Source organism: Acomys minous (assembly GCF_964271855.1).
Source record: "Acomys minous genome assembly, chromosome: 1".
Lineage (NCBI taxonomy): Eukaryota > Metazoa > Chordata > Mammalia > Rodentia > Muridae > Acomys > Acomys minous.
Window position 1 is genome coordinate 151,527,524 of NC_140483.1, and position 14,908 is coordinate 151,542,431.

General features: G+C 46.1%; 1 protein-coding gene across 4 annotated transcripts in view; it reads right to left on the minus strand.

Annotated features, from left to right (window-relative positions):
• Positions 1-7,833, minus strand: part of TMEM245 (transmembrane protein 245) — a 73,315-nt gene extending 65,482 nt beyond the window's left edge. Inside the window, exon 1 of one of the 4 annotated variants that reach the window (XM_084775930.1) lies at positions 7,195-7,833. In XM_084775930.1, the coding sequence (XP_084632056.1) occupies positions 7,195-7,761 (567 nt within the window). In that variant the 5' untranslated portion in view covers positions 7,762-7,833. The remainder of the gene's footprint in view (positions 1-7,194) is intronic. The other 3 variants (XM_084775931.1, XM_084775932.1, XM_084775933.1) reach the window with 3 other exon arrangements.
• Positions 7,834-14,908: the final 7,075 nt, after the last annotated feature.

The following is a 14,908-nucleotide window of genomic DNA, read 5'->3' on the forward strand; positions in this document are numbered from 1 at the left end:
TACAGGCAAAACATCCATACACATAAAATAAAAATAAATTTAAAATTTAAATACATTTATGATTTACTAACAGTGAATGTTTGATGTATAAACCTGTTTTATGTAGCTACATAACTAAGGTCACATAAATTTTTCTCAGGCAAAAAGAGGTCATGAGTGGAAAAAAGCTTGCAAAACTCTGGGAAAGTACTAGCAAAGCCAGTCCAAAGATTACACAAAAGTGGGAATCCCAGGAAGAAAGACAACCCACCAACCTGCTGGCCTAAGGCAAACCACAGCTAGAACAGTGTGCTAGCTAATTCAGGAAGATTACATCTAATGACGATAAGTGCAAAGGAACCCCATGTTCCAAACTGTGGAGGGACTGCAGACAGAGTACCTGAATTCAGTAGTATAAATGTCGGCTTATAAAAATGTAGCTCAGCACCAACACACTACATAAGCAATAAAATGCAGGCTAAAAGAGCAAAAGAAAATTGTAATACAATATACACGTAGCTAGGTGGGTGAACTCTCTAGCTTACAAAAGAGTAGAGAATATCAACACTTGGTAGCTATTCTAGTCACAGGTAACGGGGTGTCTTAGCTAAGGTTTTATGACTAAAGTAGCTTGGGGATGAAAGAATGCATTTGGCTTACACTTTCACATCATCGGCCACCGTGGAAAGAAGTCAGGACAGGAACTTAAGGCAGGAACCTGGGGGCAGGATACTGCTTACTGGCTTGCTCAGTTTGCTTTTATCCACCCAGGACCACCTGCCCAGGGTGGTTAAAGCCACCCGAGCTGAGCACCTCCACATTATCAATGTCTACAGGCGATCTGATGGAGGCATTTTCTTGGATCAGGTTACTCTTCTCAGACAACTCTAGCTTGTCAAGTTGATTAACAAAAAAGCCAGGACAGTGGGGAAAACAATCATCAGGGAAGAGGCAAGTAGCTTAATTTCCTCTGGTTCTGATGCAGAAATTATGAATTACCATATTTGAGTGCAACATGAGAATGATTTTTCCAGTAACCAATAGCTGTCTAAAAACAGAGTAAGCTTCCATCTCCAATGGTGCTTGAGTACGAAGAGTAAGAAAGGCCGCCTCAGCCCGCAGAACCACAAAGGCCATGTGTCTCCAGAGGAAGTCTGAGAAGGTATCTGTACTTACAAGGAATGTGTGTCATAAGAAAAAAAGAAACCACAAACTTCACGTTTTTAAAGAGAAATTTCAATCTAAAGAAAAACATGCTATTTTTATCCAGTAAACATGAAGCTCACAGATCACCCTACTTTAGGTTAAAACAATTAGCTCCTCACCACCTGCCCACTTGCAGGACTGTTCTACAGAGGCACTACACAGTGTGCAGATAAATACAGAATATTCAGTTCTTGTTTACAATGCCATTCCAAAACCAGAAATGTATTCAGGACTGAAAGAGTATGGTGCCTATATTCAGGAGCAGTGTACATTTATGCACATGAACAGTACGGTGATGAAAATATACTCAACAATAAAAAAGTAAAATAACCATCTTTGGGTAGCTGGATCTCAGGATGGTGCTTCTGTAGACCCTCTTCACTCAATTTTCTAAGGGTATTAAATATCTTCATAAGTAGGAAAAAATGGGCTCTCTTTAGTTTTACATACATTTTCAAGTATTTCTTCAGAGAGACTCACAGAAGTACTGTTAGATCAAAAGACAGCTGCTAACAGTTGAGTTTTTAGATAATATAGTTTCCAATGGTTAAAACAGCTTATCACCTTTGAATCTGTCTATCATAAGTATTTTGTCTTGTTTTGTTTGGAGCGGGGTTCAAGACATGGTTTCTCTGTGTAGCCTTGGCTGCCCTGTGTACACCAGGCTGGCCTCAAAACTTAATAGATCCACCTACCTCTGCCTCCTGAGTGCTGGGATTACAGGCGTGTGCCACCACGCTCAGCCATAAACATTTTCTAAAAGACAGCCAGGAAAGAAGTATTTATGCCACAGCAGGATTGAAAAGAAAGAGCTGTGGCTGCAGAAGTAACAGCAAAGGGTCCACAAGAGGAGAGCAGGCAACGGCCCAGCGAGAGCAGTGTGTACAGAATGCCATGTTTTGATATATATTATCATGACATGGGATCTGTACGATAGGGAAAGCTTTCTGTAGTGCAGTGCTTATCACATATATGTATACATTTGCATGTATAAACATGCAAACACATGAAACTAAACCAAAAACATATCTGATATGCTCATCCAGGTTCAGAAATTAATTGAGAAGGCAGTCAGTTGACACTGGAAGCATATATGTGGTGGCAGTGACAGCAGAAAATAGGACAGCTTACTTTTACCATATAAAGTCTGTGCTGCTTAAACTGATCTTTATATAACAAGCATGATTTCCTTGATAAGCTTTTCACATCACACGCATTCTTTAAAATAACTTTATGAGAAGTATTTGCACTAGCTTTGCCATCACATATTATGCATGTCCACTTTGATTGGAGGGGAAGGGGTTAAGCCCAGGGCCTCATACTATCACTGAGTTGGTTTCTCATCCTCCAATTTCCAGAGTCAGAACCCTTAGGAGTGTTGATTTGTTTGGATTCAGCATCTCATTGTATAGCTCATGCCAACCTCAAATTCACAATCCTGCCTCGGCTTCCCAAGCGCTGGCATTAGAAAGCCACCATGCCTGGCCACCAGCATTTATTCCCTAGCCCAGGAGTCAACTCAGACCCATTAAGCCTTATGAACAAACCTGTTTGTGTGGGAATTTCCTCCCAGGCACAAATCACTGAACCACAGTTGACCTGAGGGCATAGTTACCACATTTATCCTCTTAAATATACTGTGTCCTTTCCAAAATACATAATCCAACCATCTTTTAGCACCCATGTGCTAGACATTATATAAGACTGCATAAAATTTGGCAGCGTTTATTTAGCTCTCCAAGTAAGGCAATCACATTTTCCTCTCACGAGACACAATTAACCACACATGACATGCTTCTCGGTCAAACAGCACAGTTAAGTGCTCAGCGGGTTAAAGCGCGTATGTGTATGGAGGACGGCCTGCCCATCTGAGAACAAAGGCTGACTCTGGGGTGTCTTCCTCAATCACTTGTCCATTTTTTTCTTTCTTTCTTTCTTTCTTCTTTTCCTCCCTTTCCTTGTCCTGAGAAGGTCTCCCACTGAACCTGCAGCTCCCCATTTCCCCTAGACTAGCTGTAGAGCAAAGCACCAGGGCCCCCGCCAGTCCCCATCCCTGCCCCAGGCACCACACTGGCTTCTCTTTGGGTTCTGAGGACCCAAACTCAGGTTCAAGCACTTGACCCACTGAGCCACCCTGCTCACCCCTTTCCCAAGTCTCCCTCAGACAGGAGACAGCACATTTCCCAGTCACCGCTGGGGCAGCAACTGCTTCAAGTACCCCATTCTCCTTTAAGATAGCCTCTTCCGATTTTGAAAATTGTTCTACTTGTCATCTGGACTGTAGAGTCCGAGAATTTTTACAGCCAAATCTTTAACTGTGAAGAAACTTGCAGCTGCTGCCAGGTAAGGAGCAGCAAGGCACACAAGGGGTTCCAAGTGGCGCGGTGTAACCCTTCCAGCCTGGCTGGCCAGGGGGCAATTCCTGAGTGCCTCTGGTGGCCTTGAACTAAGAATTCAAGAGGATTTAGCCATCATTCAAGCCACCCCCTTCCACTTGCACAGCTACAGAGGGCTGAGTGGCCCGGGGTAAGGCCTTGGTGACAGGTCACAAAGCCACAGCCAAGTTTATAACTCAAGGTCTTCCGATCCTTCAGCCCTCACTGTTTCCAACAACACTTCTTTATAAAGACGGGAGGCAGGCCACAGAGAAACCAAACCTGCTGCTGCTGCAAAAACTAGAAATGGTCTCTGCCCCCCCCCCCATCTCCCAACAAGTCTGAACAAAAGGAAAGAGGGGATCAAACACTCCCAGCAGAGGAAAGGGGTGGAGCAGGGGGCATTATTAGTTTCTCATGCTTATCCTGCACGACCCCACATCACCAAAGTTACACTGAGGATGGAGCATCAGGTGAATCTCCTTAACCCTTCTGAAGTCACTAAGTCAGGACAATACTCTAACAACGCACTTCAGACTGCTGAAAAAGACCAGCTGATACCACGGAGGGTTAGTGTTTCCGTCGTAGCCAGGACACAGTGTTGGGAGGGACGCAGGGTAAAGAGAAGAGCTTAAGTGGAGCAGAGAGGAAGAAACCATGAGGACAAACTGCTAAAAGAAAGCGAACAGAGGCACTAACAGAAAGGGAAGCCTGCAAAGACAGCAGGCAAGCGGGCAGCATGCGCGTCTCAACAACTAGAGTTGGAATAGCTGTGCTTAGTCCATTGTTTATATAATTTGGATATTTCCTTTTAACTGAAATCAGCTTATTTTTCTAAATGAAAGCCTAAAACACATGAGCTTGGAGACAGTTTCCCTGCCCTTACTGAAGGCAACCAGGGAATTCTGATGACAGCAGATCTTTGCCTGCCAGCAACAGGTTCAAAGTATGAACGGATCCCTCTCTAAATAGCTTTTCAGATTTGAAATCTCTTCCTCCAGCTCGACAGGACTGCTACTACAATGCAACTGTACTGGTGTTAGACGCTAGTTCAGTGCCCAGCGTACACATACAGAAGTTGGAGCTTGAGTGTATGAATCTTCTGCTCGCTGCATATGTGTCTGCTGGCGTGGTACTTTTCTCTCCGCCTCCCTCATGCGGGCTCACATGTACAAGTTGTCTAAAAGCATAAAGGCTGCTGTTTTGTAGCAGGCAGCCCTGCTTGGGCTCACAGAACCAAACATGGTGATCCATGAGCTAGGAAACTTCAGTAGGGCCTGCCTAGGCACATATCAGCCTCAAACAGGGTCAGGAGAAGGCTAACCCGCCTCACTCACTCCACCTCCCAAGCCTACCCATGCAGCTTTGGCAAAACTCACCTGTGACTCTTGTTTTTCTCCAACTGAAACACCCCGGAGGCATTCACCTCAACTTTAGTACTCTTACCACTTACCACTCTTTTAATTCACTCATAAGTTTCTTTTGTAATGGGTTTGTGTGTTGTTTTGTTTTGCTTTGTTTTTTAACTTGCTTCTCATCTCCCATTCTCCCATCAACAGCCGAGTTAGGAACCTTTAAGTAAATGCTACTAAAAGGCCATGGCTGTAGGTCAGTAGTAAACCATGGTAAACCATGGGTTCATGTAAGGGCACTGATCTGATTTTCTGCCTTTCAACATGTGTAAATACAAACATGAAGAATATCATCAGTAAAGGGAGACTGAAAGGTAAGTACACGGAGCTGCACGCATGCCTTCCTAAGTTCTCAAGCCCTCCCCCCAGGCTCTGAGGGCCATGCACAAATGCCTTTCCTCCTCCATCCCTGCCACCTTCACCTCCGAACTCCACCACCTACTCCAGTTGCAAACAGTATCATTCCTACAAGGTAAGGCTTTCCTAGAACTCAGTGGATGACACCTGGGTTATAGCAATAGCTGAAATGTTACAGAATCTGTAATCTTGTCTGAATTCGAGGATGTTTCTTATAGGCACATAATTAGTCCTGTATATGAGAAACTTAATCCATGTCACTGACTTGTTTAACAACAAGGGGCACTGATTTTAGCTTCTTTTTTTTAAGATTTGTTTTTATTATTGTATATGTAAGAGGCATATGTACACAGGTGCATGGAGAAATCAGAAAAAGGTGCTGGAAGCCCTGGAGTTAGATACAGGCGCCTGTCAGTGACACAAGATGGGCATCAGGAACAGGAGGTCAGGTTACATGGAAGAGCAGAAAGTGGTCAACCTCTGGACCATCTCTCCAGCCCCTGAATTCAACATCTTAAGAGAAAAGCACGGGGTGGGGCTATAGCTCAGTATTTCAGTCTTACCTAGAGCCCACTAACGCTTGGGTCTGGTCCCCAGCATGACTTGTGAATACTGTACCACACATCTGTCCATAAGCCACCTGTCTTTGAGGCAGTCACACTGTCAGGACCTATGTCCCACAACTATGAGAATGTATACTTACCTATGTATATATGTATGTACGTATGTATGTATGTATGTGTGTGTGTATATATATGTCTGTTCCATTCGTATATGCTGATGTATGAGGTTGAAGATACACATGAAGCCCTGTGTTCAACCTCGAGCACCAAAACTTTAATAATAATAATAATAATAATAATAATGTGTTCATATGCAATTACATGCACAGAGTGTGTAACACTGTATGTACTCAATCAACTTTAAACCTGGACCAAGAGCTGAACTGATGATCCTGGGATCAATTAACACCCTTTACCAAATAAACTATTTTGAAACTTAATAACCTCAGGGCAATATTAACTTTATTTCACTAACAAAGTAAATGAAAATGAAATAGTGTGAGGTGTGCACACGCTGGGCCTCATGCACTCTAGGCTCTCTCTATCCCAGCGCTCCATTCTTAGTCCCTGTGGTAGGTATTATCGATCAGCATTCTTAACATTCTTCAGCATTAAATAACCACTTCATTTTAACATTGCCCAATAAATATGCGGGCAAACCGGCCTGTGGTGTAGTCTGGGTCAGGAAATATGTCTCTAAGATTATCTTTGAAATTCCTTCCAATTTTGAAGTTCCTCTACTCTCTAAAAAAAGGCACTTGGGCGATTCAACTATAAGCTACCTCTCTTTAACCCAGTCCACACTATTAATGTAGATGGGAGGGAAGGAGCAGTGGCCCAAACAATAAATACAGTTCTCGAAAAGCACCCAGAGTCACGCGCGTGAACAGGAGTGAAAGAACTGAACTCTGGAACATCACCGGCCTGAAACAAAAGCATTAGTTTTGAGAGTTTGAGAAATCTAAGTTAACCAGTCCTAATTAACCCCTAGCCTGATAAGAAGTCAACTTCTCTTAACCGTACAAAGGCCAAGTCGGACTCGAAATCTGACACCCGGATGGGCCTGCCAGATGTGCCAAGCGGGTCAGCACTTCTCAGCCAAGGGACCTTTTCCCTACAAGAGGGGGCGGTTTCAAATCACACCCGCCTCTCTAGAAGGAAGCGCGCCAACTTCCCCGGGGCGTGGGAAGGCGGGTAGTCACCCGCGCTCACTGGAGCACGGGTGAGGACCTTTGGCCGACTTCTCCCGGCATCCCGGGTCCCCCCCACCCCCACCCCACCCTCACCCCCGCAAGGACTCACCCACAGGCTGCTGAAGTAGTCGAGGCCGCGGCAGATGAGCGCGCCGGCGTGGGCCAGCAGCACCTGGACGCCCAGGTAGCTCCCCAGGCAGTAGAGACCGTAGAGCAGGGGGCCGCCCGCGCCCAGCAGCAGCAACAGGCGGCGGCGGCGCAGCGCCTGCTCGCCCAGGGCCTCCACGCCGTAGTCCGCGAAGCAGAGGGGCAGCAGCAGCGCGGCCAGCACGATGGGCGTGTGCGCGCGGTGCAGGCGCCCCAGCCACAGGCGGCCCAGGCGCGTGAGCGAGCTCTTGAACGGGTGCAGGAAGGTGCCGCACAGCACGGCCCAGAGCAGCGGCCGCAGGAAGGCCTCGAGGATGAAGTACACCAGCACCGCGGCGCCGCAGCACAGGCACACGAACAGCACGGCGCCCGTGTTGTAGAAGGCCTGTTTGATGGGCTTATCGAAACGTAGCGCCAGCGCCGGGGTACGCGGGGTCTCGCCCGGCCCGGCCGCGCGCGGGACCCTGGGCTCCGGCCGGGGAGAGCCCCGTGGGCTCGGCGCTTCGGCAGGGCCGCCCCGGTCGGCCATCGCGCCTCTGCCTGGACCGAGGGACGGGGCTGCGAACTGGTAAGGAGCGCGGGCGGAGGCCGGCGGTGCCGCGAGCGCTTGTGGGTTTTGTAGTTTCCAGACCCCGGGCGGAGCATGCGCTAGAACCCAGGGAAACTACAACTCCCAGGAAGCTGAGCGCAAAGGCCTCCGCCCTCGGGCCCAATAGTCCTCAGGGACCAGGTAACAAGTTTCCAGAGGGTCCAAGAAAAGGGGTGGGGCACAAAGCAAACTCCCTTTCTTCTTTGATTGGTGTCAACTTTTTCGGAGGTAAGATCCCAAAAGAGGCTTTTTCAGAGATGTAAAACACTTGGTAAGTATTTCTAAAAACACTGTTGTACTTAGTTTTACTGATTTCTTAATAAATACTTATTTTTAATCCTGTGTATGTATCTATGTCTCGTGTGTGGGTAGCCAAAGAAGCCAGAAGTGTTGGACCCCCACAGCTAGAGTTACAGGCGGTTCTGAGCAGCCTGACTTGGCTGCTGGGAATAGAACTCCGGTCCTCTGGAAGAGTAATGCACCCTCTTGAACACTTTTTAAAGTGCTTCGGTGTATGTGACAGGATTTTAAGTATCTATTACTGTGTGACAGTCTCTGGTCCAGGTGCATGGCTCCTATCAACTCTTTTTATCCTTAGAACACCCGTAGAGAGAGGTGTTAGCAGTCTTGTTTGGTAAACAGGAAAACAGGGGCTCAGAAAAATTAAGTATCTGGCTTCATACATCTATGGACCCTTATTCTGTAGCTCTTCTGTTCTGTGCCAACTGATCTCAACAGGAGATCCTTTCACTTCTATGTAAAGCTCCTTAGAGAACCATACTGTGCAGCGGCTATTAACCGTTTGTGCGTCATTCCAAGTAGGAGCCCCATGGGCTGGGTGCCTCCGCAGGGCCGAAGGAGCAATCTACATGTCTCAGAGTACCTCTAGCAGAGTGTGACACTGTCACTGTTCACTTTTAGTACCTGTAGTCAAGTCAGTAATGCTCCCCACCGCCATGTTCTCTCTAGCAGGAATAATGAAAATCAGAGTTCTTACTACGGGGTGGTTGTGAAAAAAAGAGCAAGCCCTGAGCAGTGCGGGATTCCTCTGCCCTGAGGTAAAAGTGTTGGGATCCAAGCCTTCCTCTCATCAAATACTCCAAAGACCTTTTTTTTTTTTTTAAATCTGAGAAAGAGACATAAAGGAGAGAGGGATAGGAGAGAAAAACAGAAAGATGGTCTTTACTCCTTTACTGAATACTCAATATGGGAGGATTCCACCATAAGAGTTAGCTTTCTTGTTTTCAATAAGCTTTCATACTAATTTCAGCATGACTTCTCTTTCTGTTTTAATGTAAATATGGTAGTTTTCACATGAAGAAAAAAACACTGCTAACTAGATCCTGGAGATAAAAAGATTCAGTAAGTGAAGAAAAAGAAAGAGGAATTTCTTTCTCCTTTCCATCTTTCTGAGAGTCTTTGGGCCACTGGTTTCTAGGGTCTTTAGAGTCTGACTCAGCAAATGTTTGCTTCAGTTGTGCTCACTTATTACGGCTTTGTTCAGACCCTCTGATAAAACCATTGCAAATTATAGTCACACTTGCTGTCAATGTGTATATTCATTGACTTGAGCTGCTCTTTATATAGGAAGGCATCTGTTCATAATCATGAGTCCAATCAACCACCGTTGCCATTCTGATCATCAAAACTAAGAGTCTCGTGTCCATCATTAGAAGATGACCAGTGCCTCTGTCATTCCATCCCCAAAGTTCTAGTACCTGTGGAGCCAAAGCAGATCTGGGTCTCACGCAGAGTGGAGAAAGAGGTCTTTATGCACAGCTTAGAGAATCTATGCCTTTTGTCACTCAAGCCCTGAACCAGTCACTTGTACCCAATTGATGAAGCCTCCTCCTTGAAGCATCTTCATACCTAGCTTCTGATCTTCTAACAAAATGGGTTCAAAGGGCATCCAAGTGACTCCTCAAACCTGAAAATCTCTCCAAGTACAACAAAACTTAGTGCCCATAAAAGTTAAGTCACATAACAAGCTCTTCACCAATGGATGCAAAGGCCTGTGACTGTTGCCTGAATTGTGTTGGGGCCCCAACTCAGCAAATGCAAAAAGCCCTGTCACGGGACTACACTCTGTTCCCAAGTCTCAGTGGAAAGCAAACCTTTCGAAAAATGGTTCTAATGGCCAAACAGAACTGACAGGCATCAGTCAGAATTTCTAGTGAAGGAGAGAACTCCAGCAGCAAAGAAACAGAAGCGGGGTAAACTGAGAAGGATTTGTACGGCCGCCTGTATGCTGGGTTTTTCTTCACCTCCCCTCGGACTCAGCATGCTGCCGCCAGAGTTGCTGGTTGATGCATCTTCTTCCCACAGACCTCCTAGAGAGCAGAGACTGGGATTGCTTCAATTCTGTGTGTCTTCGATCTGACACAGCAAAGGACATTCGTAATCCACAGTAAGAGCTCAATATGGCCCGAGCAGGAGAATGCATAAGCGGTATCCTTTCCCGAGGGCCCGTGTGTGCTTCCTGCATGAGACTGAAAGTCTTGAGCATTCCTCTGGGTGCGAGCAAAGTTAAAAGACTGAGATGCGAGACTCTAAAGTTCAAAAGCTGGGAGACACAGTGAGAAAGGCCGTACCTGTGTTGAAGACGCTGCCAGGCTGAAAACTTGACTAGAACTTTGTAATTGTGGGGAGGTAGAAGGGAAGATTCAGAGCAAAATTATCTTGGGTTATTTTTAGTCCCCTTAATACCTATTCACTGGCCGGGCATGGTGGCGCATGTCTGTAATCCCAGCACTCTGGAGGCAGAGGCTGGTGGATCACTGTGAGTTTAAGGCCAGCCTGGTCTACAAAGGGAGTCCAGGACAGCCAAGGCTACACAGAGAAACCCTGTCTCAAAAACAAACAAAAACAAAAACAAACAAACTCTATTCATTGTTTACCCCTGAGTTCAACCAAACATCTTTTTGACTACCAGGTAAAAGCCTTTAAAATATATTTTTGCCAACCTATTAGCTTTTCTCCATCCACAAGCTGGAAATGTCTTCAGAAAATATCTAAGTATATAGAAGAATTGTCCCCTCTTTGATATAACTTACCTATTTGTACCCTACTAATGTATTTGGTTAATGCCTTAATTTATGACTCCCCCTCCCCCCCCCCCCACCTAACAGGGTCTCTCTGTGCAGCTCTGGCTGTCCTGGAACTTGCTCTGTAGTGGGGAGGCATTTTGGAATTTTGGTTTCTTTTAAAATAACAGAAATATTATAAGAATATGCTTTTGTTTTAATCCCAGGTTGGGGGATGTGGGGTCGCTTTGGACTCTCTGCAGCAGCTGACTATGATTTGCCTCATGTTTTAGCAGAGGTGTGGTTTTGCCAGCTGCGGATAGTTTCTGTGATTGTGTGACATTTGGAATGCTGGGAATTTCTCAGAGGGTGTATAAATGCTAAGGCCCCCAAGAGGTGGGGTGGGTTGGTTGTGGGTTGTTTAGGGGTGTTAGTTATGGTTTATTAGTAGTCATGCTCAGAGAAACAAAAGGTAAATTCAGGAAGGCCCCCCCTCCCTCTCCCTCTCTCTCTCTCTCTCTCTCTCCTCTATTGTTCTTTCTTTCTATCTAGTGATAGGAGATGAAACCAGGAGGATAAAGGGTGGGAAAAAGAAGAACACACAAAGTAGCAAAGACCAGCTACAAACAAAGAAGAAACAAGAAGAAACAAATTCCATCCAGAGATCTCTATCTTTCCCCCTCTATCCTTCTAGCTAGTGATAGGGGGTGAAACTGGGGGGATAAAGGGTGGGAAAAGGAAAATCCCACAAAGTAGCAAAGACCAGCTACACTGTAGACCAGGCTGGCCTCTCACTCACAGGGTTCTGCCTGCCTCTGCCTCCCAAGTGTTGGGATGAAAGGCGTGGGCCACCACTGCCCACGGACTTTCTTTGTTCTTTAACTAACAAAATCTCTTGTAACCACTTCCATGTTGAAGGATGTCTTTTGGAGCAATCTGAATGTAGGTTCCTAGGCCACAGTCACTCACATTTTGCTCCAGAATAAATTATATCTTATGCCTTTTGAGATGAGTGCTGTGTCTGGGGTTGATAGAACCTAAGAACTAAATTTGAAAAAGGTCCTTACCTGGGGGGCTCCCTGGTTTCAGAGAAACAACTGACGTCTCTAAAATGGTTGATGTTGGAGAGTTAGGGATCAGGATTTGGAATCTGCAACCATCCCCTTCCTTGGCTGTGTGCCCTATAACACACAAAGGCTGCGGCCACCCAGTAGCATAAAATGCCCAGCTTCCCAGTATGACTCTGAATAAGACTGGAAACAGAAGATGGTGGGTGCATTTCAAGTGACCAGACTAATCCCTTTTTATTGCTAAACTATCTTGTTTGTTTGTTTGTTTATTTGTTTGTTTGCTCGTGGGTTTATTTGTTTGCCTGTCTACAGCATGCCTTTGCTACATTAGCTCAGCCCAGTCTCGAACTCAGGATCCTGAAGCTTCGGCCTCCTCGGTGCTGAGATTAAAGGAGTTATCTAGCTAAACGGAACTGTTCACTTACAGATGAAGTAAGTCCTGGTGCTTTGACTCCTACGAGTTGCACAGCTGTACACCTGGCATTGTGATGGTGTCGCTTCAGCCTCTAATGTGTCTCCCTACCCTACCCTCATCCCATCACCCTGCAGTCAGTATGCACTTTTTTTTTTAATGCATTTATTTTTATTTTATGTGCATTGGTGTTTTGCCTGCACGCATGTCTATATGAGGGTGTATATCTTGGAGTTGTAGACAGTTGTGAGCTGCCACGCGGGTGTTGGGAATTGAACCTGGGTCGTTTGGAACAGCAGTCAGTGCTCTCAACCTCTGAGCCGTCTCTCCAGCCCCCTGTATGCTTTTTTTTTTTTTTTTTAAGATGCAAACTGACCTCGTTCCAAGTCTGTTTATGCCCCACATAAGGGCATCTGAGCACTTCACTACAACTTGCCAGGTCTTATGTGATCAGGAGCTAGCTCACGCCACCTCATCTCTCTACTCTCCACCTTGCCCTTTATTTTCAGTCTTAGGCTCCTGACCCCAAATACCTCCAAAAGGGAAAGTGTGCGGCCCACTACAGCAAAAAGCACTTTACAATGGTAACTAAGCTAAGGTTCCTGAAATAAAGAGCTCGTTTCTAGGTTATGATAGAGAGGGGCTAAATATAATCATGAGTATGTCTGCCAAAGGAAGATTAAACTCCACAAAAGGAGGCAGCATACTCTACCATAGAGACAGGGCTCAGTCACTGGAATGGCAGGTTAAGGAATGCTGACAGCTATCAACAACTAGGAGAAATCAAAAACTGAATCTTCCTCTGTGGTGCCTCCAGAAGAAACATGCCCTGCCAACATCTTGATTCAGCTGAGATCCATGTCACCCAGAACAGTGAGATAATGCATTTGTGTTGTCTTAGTAACCAGCTTTTTGTGGTTTCAGAGACGGCTCAGAAGTTCTTCCAAAGGTCCTGAGTTCAATTCCCAGCAACCACATGGTGGCTCACAACCATCTATAATGAGCTCTAATGCGCTCTTCTAATGCGCACAGGTGTACATGCAGATGGAAAACTGTATACATAATAATAAATAAATAAATCTCTTTTTTTTTTGAGACAGGTTTTCTCTGTGTAGCCTTGCCTGTCCTGGACTCACTTTGTAGACTAGGCTGGCCTCGAACTCACAGTGATCTGCCTACCTCTGCCTCCCAAGTGCTGGGATTAAAGGAGTGCACCACCACACCCGGCCATAAATCTTAAAAAAAAAAAAAAAAAAAAGGTAACCAACTTTTGTGGAACTCTATTGCTGAGCACTTTGTCAAATGCAGGCGGGGCCAGCACGCAGCCTGCTGATCTTTCCCCTTGTATTCTCCTCCCCTTTCATGAAGTCGCCTCTGTCTGCTCTGCCTACCTTGTCTTTGACAGTTTGGGCTGCTATCCCAAATTACTTTAGACCATATGGCTCAAGTAGCTGTAGAAACTAGGAGGTCTGAGAACAAGGAACCAGAATGATCAAATTCTGGCGAGGGCTCTCTGGTCTCTTCATATAAAGACACTAATGCCATCACAAAGGCTTCCCTGCCATCAACACCTAGCCCCTGTATGCTGAATCCCCGACCCCCCCCCCCCCCATGGCTAGCACAGTGGAGACCACAGCTTCAGCCCGGAAATACTAAGGGAACACATTCAGTCTACAGCTTACAGCTTAACTCAGTGGCCTCACCTGCTTTCCCCTGAGCTAGGGAAGGGCCCTCATAGTGAGAATTCTGCTGTCTTTCAAACTCCAGTTATGTTATATGAATATGTTTTTGTTTTAATCCCAGGTGTGCGATATGGGGCTGCTTCAGATTGTCCACAGCCATTGGCCATGACTGTCTTGTGCTCTAAGAGGGGTGTGATTTATTTATTTATTTATTTATTTATTTATTTATTTATTTATTTATTTATTTTGTCAGCTGCAGATAGCTTACGTTTGGAATTCTGGGGATGCTTGCCAGAGACCTGAGAGGGGCTGGGGGGGGGGGTGCTCTGAAGAAGGTGGCTGCTGCTTCCCTGCTGCTGGTTCCCCCCTTGCTGCTGGCTCCCCCCTTGCTGCTGGCTCCCCCTGCTGCTGGTTCCCCCCTTGCTGCTGGCTCCCCCCTTGCTGCTGGTTCCCCCTGCTGCTGTGTTTGCTATTGCTGGTTTGCTGGGTTTCTGGATATTCTGACAAGGAAGATTGGACTTGCCCCTAGAAACCCGACACCCCTGATCAGCAGGAAGTAGTGTAAAAAGGTCTATGTCCTCTTTGCCCTCTAAACTTCTTTCTCACCTACCTAGTGTTGTGGGTTGGAAGAGATTGGGAAGAAGGGCAGTAGCTTTAAAAGCCCACCAACGGACCCCCTGCTCTGGGTTTCAACTATGCAAGAGCTTCTCAAATCAGTCCCAGGAGAATCAGCAGCTCAGCTACTGCCATTTTTCTCCTTCCTTGTGACTCGCGAGACTCTGTGACTAAACTCTACCTATTTTCCTCTTAAAACCACATTTAAGTCGGGCGGTGGTAGCGCACGCCTTTTATCCCAGCACTCGGGAGGCAGAGGCAGGCGGATCACTGTGAGTTCGAGGC